This window comes from Thunnus albacares, chromosome 19 (genome assembly GCF_914725855.1).
Source record: "Thunnus albacares chromosome 19, fThuAlb1.1, whole genome shotgun sequence".
Classification (NCBI taxonomy): domain Eukaryota; kingdom Metazoa; phylum Chordata; class Actinopteri; order Scombriformes; family Scombridae; genus Thunnus; species Thunnus albacares.
Window position 1 is genome coordinate 12,757,989 of NC_058124.1, and position 21,188 is coordinate 12,779,176.

Genomic DNA, 21,188 nt, shown 5'->3' on the forward strand with positions numbered 1-21,188 from the left:
AGAATTAGCTCAAGTCATTAACTGTATTGTGACTGCATGGTTCATTGTGGCATCTGTTATCATGATTGGTTTAATTAAAGAGAAACATAAGTGCTGTGATATTTATTGTAGCTCTCTTCTCCATTTCCGCTGATTTCTCTCACTAATTCGATTAAGAAATTGATTACCATCATTTTGGCGCTTTTATCTTGAAGGAAAACTTGTTCAACTGGAAACGCTTTTTATTAGTTTCTGTAACATGACGAATTCGAAGAAGTTCAACGCCAGTAAATCTACGGGTAAATCTTTTTTAGTGGGGACGCATTTTATGGCCTGAGATAAATCACGAACAAATACTTTGACTTGACTTTTTTTTCTTCCTTTTTTCCAAATGCCAAAGACAGTCAGTTAATTTCCTCTGAACCTCTTCCGGGTTCGTAACGTGTAGTAGCCCAGATGAGTCACTCATTTTCTCTCATTTGATTAATTGCATCATCCAATGTAGTTAAGGTGAGGTTATATTCAAACACATTTTTCTATAGCATACATAAAAACACATGATAAGCCCAAAATATGTAGGCCAGTAGTTCTTAAAGTGGGGTCCAGGGACTCCCGGAGGTCCTTTAGGGGGTTCCAGAGGGTCCCTAGCAAAAAGGAGAATCATTTATTTTCACTATAATTCCATCCATAAGCAACACAATGACAGGGTGTATGACTATTTTGGTCATGGCTTTCATACACTTTCTGTAATAAAACATCTAAAAGCAAAAATTGGATCGGCTGGAGGATCCTGGGACAAAATCTTATCAAATGGGGATCTCTGGTCTAATTTGTGTCAGTTTAGGGGTCCTTGATGTGAAAATGTTTGACAACCACTGAAATAGACTATTTTCTCTAACACTCTGAAACCATTAACCCTGCCTGGGAGAATGCAGGATTAGAAATCATTGATGGTCTTATTGCATATGCAGCAAGTTGTCACTCATATAAAATTGATATGAAAACTCTTGACACCAAAGCTGAAATTTGACACAAAATGTATGTTTAAGCAAATTAAAATGCTAAATAATTAAGGCGATCATTCAAAGAGAGAAGGTAATTTGAGTGGCATACCGTTTGATCGAGTACCCATATTGTGAAAACTACAAAGAGACACGTGAAGGCAACAAGCCAGCCGGAGTGTTGTAATATACCATGGTAGACTGGGCATGTCGTTTCTGTCAGAGACACAATATTAGTGTTAATGCATGAGGGCATTTCCATTTAGGACCGGATGATGGATAACATTTTCCATGCAACAGATAGCGCAGATGTATTAATGGGAAAATGAAACAGTGTTGAGCTGCATAGTCACCGTTCGACAAGTTATTATCCTTGTCACACCACCTGCTGTCTGTAGCATAAACAAAGAAGATGTATTTAGGCTATATCATTATCATTCAAGCATGACTTTAATTTCTAATTTTATATTTTCTCCATAAAACACTAATAAAAAAAAATAAACATTTCATAATAAACCCATGTGAAACTAAACCAACACAGGCAGTGAAAGAAAGAAAGAATTGTTTTGACAAGGCAAAGCTTCAAATGTATCACGGATGACATGATGGAGGTGTGTTAATTGAACTATATCCTTCATCAACTCTACTTTGACACAATATGAAAGTGGCTGACCCTATCTGTTGTGCCACATGTCAGACTGTGAAGGAAGATAACGGTTTCACACCCCAAAAACCGTGACAGTCACATTGGAAAAGTTGATGGATCGCAGCTGCTCTGGAGCAAAAACAGCAACAACCTAAAGAGCAACCTGGCCGAGCACTAAATCTATCCTGAAAAGGAAACTTAATAAGATGGCAGTCAAAAGGGAATGAAACCAATACAAGCAGTCATTAAGCGACAAGAGGTTTCAATGGGTGTGAATGACATGAGGTGCAACTGGGCTCAACCAATTTCCTATTGTGTGAGCTCCTTTAATGAGTATAAGCTTTAACGGAAGATACTTAAGTCAGGTAAAAGCTCTCAAGCGAATCAAGTGAAGGAGATGGAGAACATGAACTGTATGAAACAGGACAGGGCAGCAGCCTCAAGAGCTTTGATTCACAATACCATCCCAAATATACAATACAACACAACACCTCTATGATCCCCTATTAGCCATCAAGTAGTAATAAGTCCACTGTTTGCATCCTTCACCCTACATCAAAGGATAGTGACAGAGATGTCCTGAAAATATTAATGCATTCTTGATTTACAATGTAGTTACATTTGGAATGAACTAAAAATATTATAATCCGATTCTCTCTCAGACATTTTATGTTAAATTATCACAACTGTGAAAAATAAATTATTCAAAATCTTTTAAAATATCTTCAAAATCATCACCTACCTCACTTCTAGTAATGTTATCACTGCCATGCTTATATTATAAAATATATGAACAGACAAACTCAAATTCATAATATAAAATCATACGACTGGAATAGTAAATAAACTGTCATTTGATGTGCATCATGACTTACATCCATAGTCATACAGAAGACAATGTGGAAAAAATACAGGCAAGCCAAAACATTTAAGGTAATCTCATACTGTTTGGTCTCAGTGGTTTCCACCATCATCAAACTAAAATAATGTCTTGACCTTGACCCCTGTGGCCTGTTTGTGGACTAATAGTATTGAATGTTATTTGCTTTCCCACCAGCAGGTGGCGCCAAATGACCATGAAAACTGTGATCCATGTTTGAATGAGGACAAATGAGGGTCAGGAATGTGGCAGCAAATGCCACAATTTTTATACATTTACAGATTTATTTAATTAATTTCAAGCAATAAAAAGGCACATGTATTGATTAGGGGTCTATTTTTGCTATACTGGCATTACTGACAGTTGAACTACGATATACAGTGTGTAGCGCTGAGAAGGTACAAAGAAGATCACGATGTGCGTCTGTGGTTAGTTTTTTATTCTTCCAATCATCCCAACAGCTTTAACCTTACTTCAAACATCATCCCAGTCATCCTCTTCTTCATATCAAATAATCAACATCCCTTTTGCATCATCAGTAGTTTTATAGGTGCTTTAAATTAGCACTGTCCCCCCTCTGGTCCCATAAACCAAACACTATGTACAAAGGCAACACAAAACAGGAGTCATCTTACATGTTTACCAACTGTCTCCATTGACATAATATGAATATCTCATATTCATAAATTCAAAGGACCACAGAGACCAAACATTGCTCTGTGATAAGCAGTCTTCGGCAAAAACAACAAACATTTTCACAACAGTTACACTACGTCTCCTTGAATCCCAGTAGAGACACCAGTGGGGTCTTCAGTGGAGAAAACAAAACAGGAGTGTTTTTGATGCCATTTCAAGTACAGTTTACACACAGGAGTCTTTAAAAAAAAAAGTCTGGCACAGCCAAGTTGAAGGATTAAATTAAAAAGGCTTTTTAAGGCTTTTTGTGACTAAATAAAATCAAGTGCATCAAACCAGTGTTGTTTGAGTTTTTTTTAGCATTTAAAATACATTTGACATCCACTGGCACGATTTATTTTTCGGCACATTCAACCACTTTTGAGGATGACGACCTTTCAAAGGCACAGTGACAGGTGAGTCTAGAGGGTATTCCTAATTTTACACAACAGGGAAGAATAGATTACAACACTTCTGTCAACTCACTAAGCCCTCTGGGGCGAATTGCACTTAGTTCAAATGCTTAATGAATTCTTCAAGTCTTGTTCAGGCAGCATTCTACCATGAAACTGGCTCAAAAGACGAGAGATAAAATTGAGAAGCGGTCTAGTTTGACCTCTATGCTCTCTCTGTCTCGCTCTGTTTTCCTCTCACATGATGAAGCATGTTAGGGGAGTAGCTGGTTTTGGGCAAAACGCTGCTGACCTTACATTCCTTGCACATTTTCATTGAGCAGCCCATTCCTTAATTGGTTATTTTTTTTTGTCCACTAAAACAAACAAGTATGAGGATCAGTGATAATTAATATTAATTGCACATTAAGGTAACATTCTGTAGTGCAGCATGACTTTGTGTCTAGTTTTCAAAGGAAATTCTTTGTCTTTTAAACTCTTTAAAAAGGCACTTCTTCATGTGCTGGACAATCAAATCAGTTTCAAGGCTTTCAAGTTGTTGCATTAGATGAATAAAGAAAAAGACACGACGATAATGACACTTCAGGTGTGCGCTGGACTCCATTTTGGTTGCAGAGGCACTTGGATGAAAGCAACACAAAAGTAAAAGTCTTTTTTAAGTTCAGCTGGTCTCCTTCAAAAGACCAATTAAACCTCGCCTTGCAATTCTCATTCACTCCACTGCAATCTGCACATACTCAGTCATTCACATGGGTATAAAAGCGCTGAATTGGGTGAATCATTGGCTTAAAGTGACTTTCCACCACCTTTTATTTGCTCGCCGTGCCCGTCCAAATGGAGTGCAGACTCGGAGAGCGAAGAGAGAATTGGGAGCAGCGGAAAAAGACATCCACTGTAGTAATTGCACTATGGTCAAAGAAGGTCACTTGAGGTTTCCTGCTACTTTCTTATTTCCTCCTTCTACCACTCGAACTTCCACTGCTGGTTTTTGTCTCCTGGGTTGCACCGCCTCATCTGGGCGTCTGTGCGGCCCTCAGTTGTGCGGTAAGCTGTGATGCACATGTCTGAGTGAGGGTGGTAGATGGTGCCGTCCTGAAAGGAGATGAAGGAGACGGGATGAGAACGAGTGCGAAATTTAGTCCTGTGGAATAATGGGTTCTTAGGTGTATGCTCGCATGAGACGGGGAGAGAGAAAAAGTGTGGATGTGTGTGTTATTGTGGGGACAGCTTACATTTCTGAACTCCCACACGACACCAGGCGGCTTGAGGTCCTGATCGCGAGGGCAGTGCCTCATCCCGATGGAAGTCTGCCCCTCAAGCACTTCAGCGCACAGCTCTGTCACTGAGTTGAAACGGATCTCCTTCTGAGATGTGTATTCAAAGTACTGGAACAGGAGAGAGACACATGGTTTAATGTACTGTATATACAGTATGAATATGTGTTTCTTTGTCATGAGTTTTCATTTTGAAAGCAGTTTGAGAGGCTACCTAACTGGAAAAGTAGGAGTGACTGAGAGATTAAAATCCAGCTTTGCCTCCTTTTCAATTGTTTCCATGCATTCCTCTTTCTACCTTAATCGCTCTTTACTCAGAAAGCTTTTTAACAAGCACAATAAAGCAGGTTGGCATCTATTTTTTCTACTAGGATTACACGTTTTTTCCTCTTACTCTGCTGTTGGATAAAGCAGTGTTGCATGGCATGTCTGCGTGTGTGTCAAGGGATCTCATCAGTAAAAGATGGGGCCTTGGCCCTCTCAATCAACCAGACGTGTGCACAAACCCGACTCCCCCCCCCCTCCCTGGTGTCATTTCAGCATCCTGGCCCATCGGGACAAAAGATGCAACACTCCCTGGGCTACAAGTTAAACAGAAGGTCAAGTAATCATTCATCATATTTCCCCATCCTTTTCTTTTCATCTCATACATCTTTCAGGTGCACCGGGGCCCGTAATGGTCGTTTCTAATAAAAGACTCACTCGGGGCCCCAGTGTCTGGCTTCAAACTTATTTACCCATGCTGTGTCATTCATTCTGCCTGCGAGGCTCATGTATCTTTTAAAATGGAACGTGGTTCTTATGTGGGGCAGAGAAGGGGGAGCGGGAGGGAGGCGGTGAAGGGCCCTCAGGTTTTTGTTTCAGTGGGGGAGCCACTGAAACATTGATTTTCAGTAACACATGGTGCTTTTTGTGACTGGAGACACCTGATGCGGCGCATCAGTGGGGTAATCAGAGATATAAAGCAGGACGGAGATTCACAGAAAGGAGCTCTGCCTATTGTCTGGCTCCAGCATTAAATATACATCCTCACACACAGATAATCTGCTGGTTGCTAAAACCATCCATCACTTGAGTTGGCAGGCATTCAGGATAAAAGTACCTGTGATTCAACTGCAAGATACTTTTAGGTATATATGTGGATGCAATACCAAACCTAGTTTTTCCTTTCATTACATTCAAGTCATACTGGCTGCACCAGCAGAGGGCAATTTTCTGGTGTGAATCAACTGTGGCAGCTCGTTTTAGGGGTTAGCGTAGAGCGTTGACATTTGAAAATACGTCTCCCACTGGGCCAGAGAGAGTTTGTGAGATTGTGACAAGAGACAAGAGGTGCATGAGAGAGAAAGAGAGAGATGGAGAAAAACAGACTAAACGAGGTGTGAAATGCTTAACGTACCTGGTTGCCTCCCTGGCCGTGGCAGCCAAAAAGAGAAAGGTGGGCACCTGTGGGACTGTGCTCTGGAGCGTTGTAGTCCAGGCACTCTGAATGAATGCCAGTGCTACGCACCTGGCAGGAAGAGAACAATTAATATAAAAAAATAATGAAATGCTGTGGTTTATTGATTCCTCTGTGGAGTTTCTCTTATTGGTTTTATTCAGGGCAGACTGTGAGGTCAAATACAGGGCAGCACCACTGTGGCTGCTACATTCAGGCTCCAAAATATCACTTCCAAACACAAATTCCTGCTGTTTGCTTATTTTCCACATCAACACACACTTATTAAACAATCAATGTGAAATAGATTTTTAGTTTTTACTCGTCAAACTTTCACATCAAAATGCCAATTTTCTACCTCTAAGAAAATGCCATATTTTCAGGTTATGTGCCAGTACGCACACATTTTAGACACCAATACCTTTCCAGATTTTTGACCGATTCCCCCATCACAACTTCAACTTCCCAACCTTTTATGTGAAATATGCGGCAACATGGCGAGGTAGTGGATATCTGGATGTTAAGTCCTGAGACATCTTTCAGGGATGTTTGTTTTTCTTAAGACACAGTGGTTGCGTCTCGGTGGTTGAAATGTAATCATTTTAAAACCCATCACTGAGCCAACCAAGAATTCTGTGTGCAGCATTTAATGGAATACTTCACCAAGTGTCTGGATTATAATGGTCTATAGCTCAGTCCGATAGGCTATAAAAGCCTTTGTTTGTTCTAGTCTAGCCTTCTCACTTTGAACTGCATACACACAGCCTCACACACAGTTTCAGACTTGTAATAGACTGAATTGAGGAAGCAAAACACAACTGCAATGCCATCTTTTATTGCCTTCTATAACTAGGCAGTCGCAAATCAGCATAAGATCAGTGATGAGTGTAAATAAAACACTGATGTTGACCTTTGAGTGAAACAGTATGAATAATTAAATACAGATATGCATAGCAGACACACTCACAGCCCCATGCCAGCCTGCCCTGTCCTCAGGTACATGTAGGTCAGGGTAGATATTCTTCAGATACCAGTCAAAACTGTTGCATTTCAGCCTCTCCCTCAGCAGCAGCCGCTCTGAGATATCCCCATATGTCTCCTGTAAGGCAAGCACACAATGCATAAATCATCCTTCTTAAGTAGCGAGTGACAATGTGGTTAGATTCAGCTGTTAGGAGAGGATGCTACAGTTTACTAAGTATACTCCTCATCACTTCATCTCCTAGTTTTGACTCTACAACACATGTTGCAAATGTCACATTTTATGGTTTATCTGAAGCATCTAAAATAAAGAAGGCACACCATACAAGTAAACATTTATATCCTGCATATGATTGATGAATCCTACAAGTGTAACGTGACAATCAGGAAGGACCAGGAAACCAACTAACAGGTGATTGATTGGTCTTAGCTAGTATGCATATGTCAGACATCTGTGTTTGCTAAGGCGGGGAACTCCACCTTAAGCAACTCAAAGTACTTTCACACACCTTAAGACCTTCGCCCTGCCTGAGGGTGGAATGTAACAACAGGATCTTGCACACTTCACTTTTCCAGTCATGAGTTTAGTGGGCCAGCCAGTGTTTCAAAATCAGAATACAAAGAAAATGTGGCTGAGACAGAAGGAGGAATGTTGTTTCTCCATCAAACAAACATCAAACAAATAAATAAATAGATAAGTTTAATCCTTTGTGAATTATCTTACAACAGTTAAGCCATTAAATGTACAACTCCAGGATACAAACATTCATCAAATATTCATGCTGGCTGTTCTTGTGAAAAACAGGCAGGAACAACAACTTACAACCTGAATAAAATAAATCTTTAAGACACAGTGAAGTGGTCGTCAACCTCTCTGAACAAAATAAAAATCCTATGAAGACATTATGTACTCCAAACCAATATTATGGTCTACAGCACTGAGGTCTGTTCACATGTATAATGACAGCAGCGTAATGTATTTGGATCTTGTGATCAGGTTGGGCAGTGCTGTGTTCAATCTCCTCTTGACCAGGTAATTTATTGTTTGATCAAAGATCCCTGATATTAATAATGTATTTTTTTCAGATAGGTGAAACTGAGATACATGAATTTTTGATGGTGCCCAATACCCAGAACCTGATAGGCATAGCACATGGACCGCATACACACGTGCGCACGCCCTCGCACACGTACTCCTGACCCAGTCAGAGAGATGTTTCATCAGTTGACACCTCGACATTTGAATCATATCATAGGAAATCTAACATCAAAGATAAGCCAATCTCTGTACCATATTAACATGGTGTAACATGGCATCACTACAGGGCTTCAGTTTAGCACCAGTTGGATTACTGATTAGCACGTAACTTATTAACATAGAGAATGTATTTGTCCAAATATGACTCGGGGAGTATTCATGCAGCAACACAGCAGCAGCAAGTCCAGCTAGACTTTACTGTTTAAAAACTTGTTTCCTCAGATTTATGACTGGCTTACCTTTTTGGCTGGGGGGTTCCTGTTGTAGAAGTGTTGTTTATAAGAGTCCATCCAAACCTCTGCAGCTCGTACAGTATTTTGGAGAAAGTTGGGCCGTGCGTATGGGGCCTTCTTAGGGAACACATGGCCCACATGAGAGCAGGGGTGAATCTCTAGACTGCCCCCACACTGCCACACCTGAGGAGATCAAAAGTAAATTCTATATTTTTGTGGATACATAATGCTCTGGGCAAGTGCACCTACTGCTTGTATACATCTATGTTAATATTTATGCGCCCTCTACAAGACTGTATAATCATAAATGTTGAATAATGATTACATAATGGAATCCAGGCATGAATTGCTCTTGATAGCAGCGTTTACATGTTCTTTGTCTCTCCATGTGGCCTGTTACGATCATGTATACACATTATGACAGACAATCAGAAGTTACAAGCACATGTTTATCATTAACCTGGTATAGTGTCAGTTGTAAACAACATATTGAACTGATATATTACAACTGAACTTAGATACTTGAGGTTAACACTGGTGTTTATGACTTTATCTGTCTTTCAAGTACAACTGACCTGATTTGCAAGTTTCAAATAGCACTTTTTAAACTGACAAGTTCAAAATGAACTAAAATTCTTTGCATCAAGAGTTTTTTGAAATACTGTAAGTCTGCCAGATGGAACTGTTCACAACGCTAACCTTCATTCAGATAAAATGCTAATATTTGTGGCAACTGATGCTATGCTAGAGATTCCCTCTGAGTGACAAAGAAAGCTGTGTGCTCTTCACCTTCATTCGCTTTATGAAAATTCAATCCCTGCTTCCTGTGTGTCATAAGACTGCATTTGAATGCAGCTTTGATATATGGTATCAATTTGCATTGTATAATTGCTTTATCTTTCACCATGGAAAAACAAAAACACAACACCCCTAAAGAATGAAAAGTTGGCACTGAGGTATTTCTTAATACGTGGCTGAGCTATGTTCCAATTACATAGGGCAAAATCATATTGTATATTCATAGCCAAATAGCCATTACATGATAGTCGCTTCCATCTTAATCCGCAAGGCATTTCACGCCGCACTGTATTTTTTTTAGTACTCCAAAAACATAGTTGAAAGTCAATTCACTAAACATAAATTATGCATGGCAAAAAGTCCCAGTGAGAGGCATTTTTATTTCCCCATGCATAACATATCACTCAAAGGAGCAGCCTATTCATCTTCACACTGCATTCACATACACACTATAAATCATAGACACACAAACAATTTACTTTGCCTTCCCCCCTTGTATGCTCCTGCTACAAACTCACACGTAGCCTAAAATCTGTGCCAATTTGACTGACGCAAACAAGTGAAAAGTGACACCAATGTCACAACAAGGTATCAGCCAATATCAGGGCTTCAGATGCCATGGTTGACTGTGGTCTGACAATGACATGACATGTCTCTCTCACACACTAACTACCCACTGACTGGTAGCTGTTAGATGGATGAATCAAAGGATGTGAAGCATACGCTAATATAAAAAAAAAGATTCCCTTTGCTAATAGAATAAACCTCAATTCATTAAGTTCATTAAGTTTGACAAGTGACAATTTCATAACTCTGGTCTCATATGGCTAAGTGATACTGCAGTGGTAAAGCAGTGTCTCTGCACTGTTTGTTCCTAATTGAAGGAGAACTGAACTCACTCTGAAGGAGAGCTCCAGGTTTTCTCCGCCCCACACCTCCATACCCATATCATATGTACCCAGGTACTCAAAGTATGCCTTGCTCACGGCAAATAATCCACCTGCCATGGTAGGAGACCTGAGGAAAAAAAGAGAAAATATTTTATTATGATCATTTTATTAAGGTAAAAGGAATTACATATTTTACTATAACTATACTATACCATAGCTAATAATCGTGCTTGAGCTGCCGTCTAGTGGTTGGTGTATGCTGCTGACACCCTGTACAATACAGTTCCTCACAATGCAAAATTGTGCAACATAGTCGTTTGGTCGAAAGTATAACAGACCGCAACCAACTGCTGAACCTTTTGACAGTGTATTGATGCTTTTCCTCCATACAAGATTTAATGTGTAGTTTAAAAGTAGTAGCTTCAGTTTGAAGAAGCAGGAAATGTTTCTTTGATTTTCTATTGTTTCCACAAGCAATACGGGTATGACAAAACAAAGGGGAAGACTGATCAATGGATGATGTTTAAAAGATCAGTCAAGCATTCTTAGGTTGTACTGTAAGTAAGTAAGTAATACAGTAAGTAGAATGACAAATTAACAGAGCGCTTCATTGGTACGTGCCAATCTGGTAAACTGATCTCCCATGTGAATAGACCTTGTGAAGTATCATACTGTCACCTGATGGGGTCAATGCGTGACTTGCGCCTCTTGCGTTCCACTTCGGGGACCGAGTGCCACTGGAAGGTGAGTCTCCAGTCAAAACCTCCTATCATCGGCTCATCTGTTTGCATGTAAAACTCAAAAGTGTTCCAGTCGATGGTGTCAATAACAGGACACACGATGGTGCTGGCATTCTCACCAATCCTAAACCCACAGCAGAGAGCAGGGAGAGGGGAGAAAATACAAAAAATATGAAAACAGTACTTGCTCTTCAATGATGATATGTATTCATATTACAAGACTCATTTTTTTTTATTTTTTCAAAAAAGTTTTACTCATCTAGTTTCGCCAACCCACCTTTCCAGCAGAGGTTCAATCCACCCAGGGACGCACTCACAGTGGCAATCAAGGAATGTCAGTACGTCACCCGTAGCATAAGTGGCACCAATAAGACGTGCCCGGACAAGCCCCTCTCTTTTGTTGGTGCGGATGAGCCGAACACGATCCAGATTACTGATGTAGTCAGCTAGTTGGGATTTCAGGTAACCTATAATTCAGAACACACATGAAAACACAAACATGACCATCATGTGTAACATTAAAGTTATGTAATTATCTGCCCCTCCATGTAACTGCTTTTCTTTAAAGCTGCATTAATCAATTCTTGGCCACAAGATGTCAGAAATACACCAAAACAAGCTGAGTTAAACAGCTACTACCAAATCAGTGGCTTAGAAAGTTTTTATGGCTGATGTGTTAGTTAAGCTAACAATTCCCTACTTTCAAATCCAGCAGACACTGAGCAACATTAGCATTCATTTGTTGAGTTGTGAATTTGGCCACCTGATGAATGTAAGTCCAATATTCAATTTTGCTTTTCTCCGTTTGGACTCCACCAACACCTGACAAAAATATCTCTCTTTAGCTTGCTAGTTGCCCAAATTTGTTCAGCAGCTTGTCCAAGACTTTATTTGTATGGCATTTTGTGCTGGTTGCGTACAGTGAGTTTATCAGAGCTTTTTTGCTTGAAACAGATGCCTTCCAAGGCTTGATGTGTGTGGGTTAGACTTGGTGGGCTGCAAAACCAAAACAATAGCTAAAAGGGGCTCAAAAACAACAGAGTTGAGTGATACTTGTCTGTAATACTGACCCTAACCCTTATTCTGTTACAGATTTATCATGTGAGTTGGATTACTATTAATATAAACATTTTCACTACTTAAAAATACTTGTCACAGTTACAGGAAGTCCAGTATCACATGTGTGTCATGCACACATCTTTTATGCACTAAGGATAATTGAGTCAGTAAAATGCTTGGTATGCTAGGCCCTGTTCAACCAGCTTTCAAACATGAGAGAAAGCCTCTCTACTCTACAGTCGCTGTCTGTCTGCAGTAACCGTTCTGGTTGGGGAGTGGCATGTCTAGCATTCCATTTGGTCACGGTGGTCAGAGGAGAGGAAATTATGTCATGGCATCTCAGTGCACATTGAAGTCATCTTTATGGTGTAATGTCTCCGATACACAAAGACAGACTAGCTGGGAACGAATACTAATGCCATTAAGACAGACAGACTTTAAGCTACCACTATATCCAGTTTCTGAGACTATAGTATCATTCTCAGAGTTAGCATAGGTCTGCATAAATCAGTCCAAATTCCATTCACTGATGAAGACTGTAAGATGTGGTTGAAAGCGCAGAAGGCGCTAGTAAGTGGACCTTTGAGTTGAGAATATTTTGTCACCCATGCCGTTCCCATGTTAAGAATGAACTGTGCTCAAGTTCACAGTGTGCAGCTGTATTTAGGACTCATGAATGATATCCAGAACTTCTTGTCTTTTAATTAAATATAAAATGGCCTGGAAATTGGAGGCTGCTATCAAAGCAAAACCTCACATACACACAGGGTGAGACAAGCAAAGGCTAAAGCAGAGACTGACAGGAAATGAGACAAAAAAATTTGACATAACTTTTTCAAGAATTTGCTAATCTAAGATAATGGCTGTAGCAATTTTACCTAATGAAAAACAAGCAACGTCCAATATGTTTAGAAGTAACTCTGACCCCTATTCAATCATTACAGGAATGTGTCCTGTCTTGTTTCCAAACCCATTTTTCTAATTGCTTTCGGAATATATCCAGAGGCATTATCTAGTCACCACTCTGTAGATAGCATCTTAATTCTATATATAGCCCTGTCCTGCCTCACTTGTCCTCTTGTACAGTGTGCTGTCAGTGTGACAAAATCAAAGAACGACTGAGGTTTGGTTTGTGTGCTATACTAAACTGGGCCAAGACAGTCAGTCCTCTTTGTTCTAAGTCTGAAAAACTTCTTTTGTCAGTTTCATTTTTACAGAGACAAAATGACAAATTGGTTTATTTCTTAGTGTAGAGTGTCAGACCTCGGTCACTGTAGTCATCGATTAGGATGATCTCTTTCAACAGGATGGCAGGAGTGGTCTCCAGGACACTGTGAATGGTCCTCAGCAGGGTGGACCAGGCCTCATTGTAGAAGGCTATGATCACAGAGGTGGTGGGCAGGCGCCGGTACTCAAACTTCTTACTTCGGCATCTGAGGTATGTTCATGGGTGTGGGTGAGGTTGGCGTGAGGAGAGAGACGGAGCTGACATGAGTAATAATACACATGTACAGAACATATAAGTGCATGAATTCATATAAGCAAGAAATATTCCTGCATATGCCCAGAGCAGGTTCAGGAACTAGTGTGGTAGGAGGAGGAGGTGTCTGGTCTTAATCCAGATGGCAGTCATTAAAACCTTAAAGACTAAAGAGCAGAAGCAATATGGATGGGGGCGGGGAGGGTATCACACCAATGAGCAACATACCACAGCAGTGCTCGGAGAGAGACCACAGAAACGTGAGCAAATGGAAATGAAGAGAGCAGACTAGAGAGAGAGAGAGAGAGAGAGAGAGGACGAGGAGAGAAAAACAAGATAACAATGAAAGTGATCAAGTTCTTGGAGAATGAACAAAACGTGAGAGCAAAGGAGGGTGCCAATTTTTTTTCAGGGACCTCTAGTTTTGTGAATCAGTGACATACTAAACTGAGAGGGTGTAATCACTTCTCTGGAAAAGGTTGAAAGACTTCTGGTAGTTTTGAAACAGAGGCCCTTCCCGCAACTATGACACTGTTCGAGTTGGGATGGGAGGAGCGCGGTGTGCTCTTGCATCAGTCACGAGCAATCAAATCAGCTGTTTTCCTTCCCTTCCTTCTAGAGCAATTCACACTGTTGCAGGATGTTTACAGTGCTGCAAATTTCATGGTGAAGAGAGCAGTCAAAACTGCCACAAAATTGGCTCCCAAGAGCTAACTTCTGCAATTATGGGAGTAGGTGCAAAACAGCAACAAGCAACTATGTTAAAATAAATTATCCTGGGAGGACGTAACACATTTGCTTACAGTGCATAAAGCCAAACACAAACAGTAGCACACCTGGGACAGTTTGACACTGGGAAGGGGCACTCACGAAGCATTCACCGATATCTGTGAAGGATGCAGTCACACATAACAGTCCGTTATGACTCATTGACTGACTGATTTCTTTGTTGGATGACCGTCAATCACACAGCTACATGTGGGTAGTTATAAAAAAATGTTATTACTCAAACTATCAAAGTCAAACTGGCCAACATATCAAGCGTGAAACAAGTCTGGAAGCTTAAGAATAGGATCTGTTCATGCAAAAATAGCACAGAGTACCACTGTGTTTTGTGTTATACACTTCTGTCATGGTACGCACAAGCAGACGACCTAAGCACAAATTCCAGAGTTCCTTGACACCAAAGCTGCACACCACTCGCTCCCTGCTAACACACTCCTGGCTGTGTCTCTACCAGCTAAACCAGTCACCAAAACACAAAACGTTAGCAGGCAAGAAAAAAGAAATTGTGCACCTGTCAAAAATGTTACTCTAGCAGCTCAAACACCCATCATGCACTGTTGCAAAGTGACAGCCTGTGTGGGGCCGTGATTCTGTTTTAAAATCTCCCAAAATGTTGCCACAGCATACCAGCATGCTGGGGCCTGATAACGATATCTCTTTTTTGAAACGTTATCTTTAAATGAGCACAGGGTTTGACTTTCAACCTTCCAGGCAGTTTCCCCAGCCCAGCAAGAAGATCAAAGCATTTTATCAGTCAATCTTTGGATATTCAGTCGTCTCGCCAGTAAAATGGTTTATTCCATTTTCACCTTGGCAACCTCTGAGATTCATTTTTCCGTGTCTGTAGTTTAAAGTCAAATTACATAAATAGTTTAGCGTGACATGTTTAATGCCAGTAATTTCAAAAATGTATACTTAAATTGAATCATGAATCCACCACTAAAGCAAATCTGTTCTTCGCTGATGTACTCTGGGGCACAGACAACAGAAACACAATCAAATTATTGTTCCCACCACAGTGATGGATAGCACATCTGGGTTTCATTAGGAAGAGAGCCAGTAAAGGATAAGGCAAAGACGGGAGGAGGAACTACTAATAAAAGACATCGTCATACTCTGTGTTGGACTGCCAACATCACAGAGGCTCAGCTGAGAATAGCTGTGGACAACAGCTCTGGGTGGAATAAAGCCATTGAGGCAGAGAGCTGCTTACACCAGCCTCAATAAGCCCTGCAATGCATTAGGAGAGCCTTCATCCTTGTCTCTTAACTGTCACTGGAAAACTGATTCCAGTAAAGAGCTCAATTTAATCTCTATTGAGTAATTTATCCCTTATACAGTTGTATAATAGTTATCAGCTCCATGCAGTGTTCAAGGCCAGAGATGTGTGTATGTTTTGGCTAGAAACCTCAAAGAAAATAGCAAGCAATCAAAAAAACTTTGTGATTTGCTGAAAAACATTAAGTTAACTAAGGCTGTCCAAGGCACATTAGCCAGTAAGTGATTAATGGGTCATTTCTGTTCATGTTGCCTTTTTGCTCCACTCACTCATTCATCCTGTGGTCCTGAATGTGCCGGTGGAGGGAAATCTTGTCGCTGACATAGATGTTGATGGCGTAGCGCTCCACGCTTTCCTGCTCCTGTTTCTTTTCTTCAGGGCTGAGGTTGAGGTGTGTGGCCCGACCCCACTCGCCTAGCGCATTGTTGTCTGGTGATGGCTTAATGTAGAGGGGCCTAGACAGCTGCCCGTAAGCCCCGCTCTCTTCCATGGAGAGCTGTCGCACCATAGGACCATGTTCGTCATCTTCCTCCTCTTCGGAGGAAGAGGAAGGGAAAGAGGAGCGTGCTAACAGAAGATATCCCAGCCACAGTAGCCAGAGAAGGAAAACAGCCTTGGCCAGCACACCCAGTTTTCGCGAGCAGCGCCCCCTCATGACGGCAAGCCCCGCGGAGGCACCGTGACTGGCTGAGTGTCAGGGTGCCCTACAGGACACAAGCCTCTGGAACACAGAAACAAAGAGACACTGAGTACATGATCATTAAGACATATCACATGTTAGATGCATACAACAGAGAGGGGAGTGCAAGATTAATCAAAGCTCTCCCCATTAGGATGAGGTTTAATCAAGTACCAATCCCGTTCATAATTAACTGAAGTTATTCACCTTAACACCCAAGAAACATAGTGCTTGCTTCTAAATTCACAAGTGCACTGAGGCTCAAATAGACCAGACCAGCAGTAATCAACACTGACATCATAAATATAAATTGCATGCTCAGGGCTGCATTAAGATGCTCATTAAATACAAATTGCAAAGATAGATGAGGCTAAATTATGGCTTTCAGTTCAGTAATGCGCTGAGAAAACTCAGCCTGCGTTGCACTGCAGTGAGAGATCTGTTAACATGATGAACCTTCAGCACAACTGCACCGTTTTATTCCCACTGCATTCACAATAAATCTGGAATAACGAGGATTTCTGCCGTGTTGCTGCTGTGTTTCTGAACAAGTTTACAGCTTTTACAGTAATGTCGTGTGAAGTTTCCAATCAGCCGGTTCACGCTTTTTCACGTGTGAAGCATCAAGTCCTTCAGAAAAAAAACATTGGATGTGATCTTTTGCACAGATGTTTTGCAATGTTCCAAACCTTTAATGGCACAGTGTAAAGCAAGCCCAGCTCTTAGGCTTTCGCATTACTTTTACATCAAAGGTTAAACACACTTAAAAATCAGAGTGACAGTACTCAGACTGTCAGTTCTAGGTGAGCCTTGTGTTTAGATATAGAGTAAAAATTAGCCCTTCTGAAACGTTCTTCATTGTAGGATTTCCCCTGAGCCACAAATAGTTGTTGCCCAAAACGTTGGGTGGAATATTTGCACAAGAATATCCTTTTTGCTGTTTTAAAGGATTAGTCTGGGTTTGTAGATACGAGGAAGACAGCAATTTAGACATTTATGTCAGACAGATTGGCTCAGCATGCCAGGATTTGAAAGAGGCTTGCGGTAAAAACAGACCACCTAGCTATGTTGACACAGAAATGAATGTAACCACATAATTGTGTTGCATTAATATTAGAGCAGGGTGCCATTTACAATAGTGCCAGACAGTGACAGACAGGCTTAGCATTAATACTGATGTATATGCACAGATAAATATGCACCGGTACTCCTTTCCCACGCCTTAACATTTGCCTTTTCCTAATTCTACCAGAAATTGTTAAATGTTTCAAACGTTTGGCTTTGTGAGAATACTAAGAAATAAAAGTGAAAAGTGTTGTAAGAGAATATAGATTTAGGATATCTTGCAACGTTTCGTTGAGTCACAGGAAACCCAATTTCCACTGGAGTTCTTCAAGGCAGCAGCACAGCCCCTTTCACTCCAGTCTGGGCCCTGGCCAGAGCACTCGGGCGTCCTGAGGTTACAAAATGGAGACGCCTGCAGACAAAACCCCCTTTTATTGGCTTTCCATCACACCTTCCACTCTCTCTGAATCTGATAGCCTTACTCGGGAGCTGTTTGGAATGAGCAGGACGGTACAGAGGGCTTAAGATGCAGCTTAAATCCTGCCCCACTTTTTGGCTAAGTGCGAGTGAAACAAAAAAAAAAAAAGCAGTGGAGGGATAAGATTTGCATTTTCTCCCCCAAGCTGCAAATCTGTGGTGCATGTGTCAAACGCTTCACGCTAACAAGACTTTAAAAAGAGAAATCGTTGCACAGTTAGTATGGAATGAACAGTCTGTGCTGCTTACAATACATCATGGCTCATTTCCTCACCAGTCAGTCAGCAGAGAAAGACAAAAAGCTGCAACGTGTGTTATATCCAATAAGCACCAGTGGAACAGGTTACAAAAACAACAGCCGATAAAGCAAAGCAACTCTCCCCATTAATCAGTTGGTCTTTTATAGTTTCTAAAGGACCCGTAAGACAGGATCGCCAACTCCTCTCAACAATACAAACAGCTCACTGCTGATTACATTTGGTGTATATACTTCTGACAGAGAGTGTTTCTAAGGAGCCTGGTTGTGATGAGTGATGACAGGCTTGAAAAGTTGGATAGAGACTTTTTCATCATAAGGTCTTTGATACTCATCCAAATACACCAAACAGACCTGAACTGTGCTATAAAACAGAGAGCTTTGACAAAATGCTGCTTCTTTTTTTCTCGCTTCACTTGAGCGGATAGGATGACAGAAATGCTCCTCCTGAAAGCCAAAGTAAACCTCAGTGTCCATATTTATACTGAATGAAATAGCAGTTCCATGACATCAGGCCCTATCTATCGATCATACTTTTATCTTTAAGACATTATCTTTTTGCTTTGTTTTGAGAATTCGTAGGTGTTAAAAGGAAAAGGCGAGATTGAAGAGTGGTAGCAAGCTGTAGTCAAAACACGCAGTTAAGCAACAGGTCTCATCATCTTTCAAACTAAATAAATGTTAGGATCTTAATTTGGCTTACAGTCAGGGAGAGGCTGACAGTTAAGTGCTGAGCTCTCAGTGATAAGTATGCAAAGCAGAGCAGCAGTGACTCAGAGGAATAATGACAAATCTCAACTTTCCAAAGGCATCTATGACAAACGACTGTTGATAGCTTGATAATGACATCTTGTTCATCCTTAAAAACAGCATTATGTCCGTTACCAAACCATTAAGTCACCGCGCCGACAACTGTGTGACTTTACTGATAAACACACAAGGAAGTCAGGAATGTAAATTAAGTTTTAAACCAGATAAGCGCTGCTTTAAAATGCTAACAGTTAAACTATACTTTGAACATAACGTACATGACAGCTACAAAGGCAAAGTTCAATCAAAAAAGAAAATACAAAGTTAGCTTGTTTGCGTGAAATGATTTACCTTGACTACAAGTTACATGTCTCGGAGTTTCTTCGAGGCTGCTAAGGCCGTGGTTTGTCAGCCTGACTGCAGTCGCCTTCCAGTGAAACCTCTGGCTTGCAGATGTCAGCATACCCACATCCTCTCCTCCACGCTGGGCTTCTGACCTGAAAGTTAAGGTAGCCATAGAAACTGCACAGGTTCCGGTAAGTCCTTTCGCAACAAAAGACTTTTAATTGGGGACACGTAACGTTTGAGTGACAGTAGAAAGTACACAGTAACACAGATTCAATACTTAAAAACAACATAAAGTAAATAAATACATACATTTAGCTTTTTCGCATTCTTCAGGTCCTTCCGTTCGAAAATTATCGCTGTCCTGACTCGTCGTGAAATACAAATAAGGATTAATGCCACTAATGAAATGCCCTTTACTTGGTATTCAGTGTACTGCTTTCATTAGCGTGTTACTTCCTTTTATTATTTCCTCGTCCCACAAAAGAGGTCATTGTACCTTACTTCCGCTGTGGGTTTTTTTTTCGCCTAGGATGGCGAAGTCGTGGCCCGCCCTACTCTGCCTCTGATTGGCTCACCCTGATATTCAAACCCTCACTCTAACCAACCCAACAAACGAAGGTAACGTGTACTAGCCAATCAGAGGCAGAGTAGGGCGGGTCGTGACTTCGCCATCCTAGGAAAGAAAAACTGCCTGCCAGCGTTGGTAGCATTGTCTCTAGTGAGCTTGACGCAGCACTTTAAGCTAGCCTGTTAGCTGTCAAATGTCTGTGTGGCGATTTTCCCTTAGCTATAACTGCAACACCAGCGATTTAAAACGATTTATTCAGTCAGTGTCCACTACTCTGTATCGAGTGGCGAAGATAAAGTTTATCTACATGTGTAGCAGAATCAGAAAACTTCCAGGCGTGAGTTTTTGACAACTTTGAAGTGAACAAAAGTTGCGAGAAATTAAGTTTTGATGACGATTGACATGACGATTATCTGACGTGCCTTCGTCACGTTGAATGTAAAAACTGTTGTTTAAAAAGCAGCCACTATGTGTGCGTGCCTTCAAAAGATCCCACCTTGCTGTCACTGTGCGTTGAAGTTCATCCTTTTCTGAGCAGAGCTGTCTGTGAATACTGCCTCATCTCCAGCTATTAAGAATACCGCTGTATGATATTTATGAGCTGAATGACCTTTAGTCTATAACCTGAAAGGTGTCACTGTTTCGTACACTCACTGTCAACAAAGTTAACGTAAAAAAAAACTAATACACGTGTACAATATAACACCCAAGATAAATGGACTGTTAACAAAATGTGTTTATTTATACATGCTGATATTGCAACAAATACAACACAAACTACAAGACAGTCAATACAGGAGGCACAATAAGAAAGACTTGTGATTTATTTTCACAGAGCGTGGATCACTCTAATCAAGATCAAAGGCTAAACAAAAAGACATTTTACACAACACCGTGTATGGTCATCTATCTATCTATCTATCATCTATAAGAAAATGTGTTTCCCTTTTAATGTACCAAGACTACTGGCTTATTTTTTAATAAGGATATTTAGAATTGGTGTTACACGAATGAAGACTAATCATGTAGCTGCTTGGGATTGAATTTACAAAATTTAAAGTCACAAAGTGTCTTGAATCCTGTTTTCATGTGTGCAAGAATGCTGAAAGGATCTATTCGTCCACCACATGAATAAACAATGTGCCACATACACACACACACAGCCACACACACACAGCCACACAAACAGCCCTTCCTTCTGTGTATTTGCCGTTATAGGCTTGGTTTGTGTTCCA

At 40.8% G+C, this 21,188-nt stretch overlaps 1 protein-coding gene across 2 annotated transcripts; it reads right to left on the reverse strand.

The window, feature by feature from the left end:
- Nucleotides 1–2,924: 2,924 nt before the first annotated feature.
- On the reverse strand, nucleotides 2,925–20,580 carry poc1bl (POC1 centriolar protein homolog B (Chlamydomonas), like). 2 transcript variants are annotated; one of them, XM_044336255.1, is made up of 12 exons: nucleotides 20,450–20,580; nucleotides 19,389–19,534; nucleotides 16,080–16,531; nucleotides 13,529–13,698; nucleotides 11,484–11,673; nucleotides 11,145–11,330; nucleotides 10,476–10,593; nucleotides 8,785–8,961; nucleotides 7,274–7,405; nucleotides 6,268–6,378; nucleotides 4,827–4,979; nucleotides 2,925–4,686 (listed from the first exon to the last, which is right to left on the reverse strand). In XM_044336255.1, exons 3-12 carry the CDS (start codon nucleotides 16,463–16,465, stop codon nucleotides 4,555–4,557), a joined length of 1,755 nt encoding a protein of 584 aa, XP_044192190.1. In that variant the 5' UTR covers nucleotides 16,466–16,531; nucleotides 19,389–19,534; nucleotides 20,450–20,580; the 3' UTR covers nucleotides 2,925–4,554. The 2 variants fall into 2 exon arrangements, with proteins under 2 accessions (XP_044192190.1, XP_044192191.1); XM_044336256.1 differs by lacking the exon at nucleotides 20,450–20,580 and adding an exon at nucleotides 19,695–19,887.
- Between the last annotated feature and the right edge of the window lie 608 nt (nucleotides 20,581–21,188).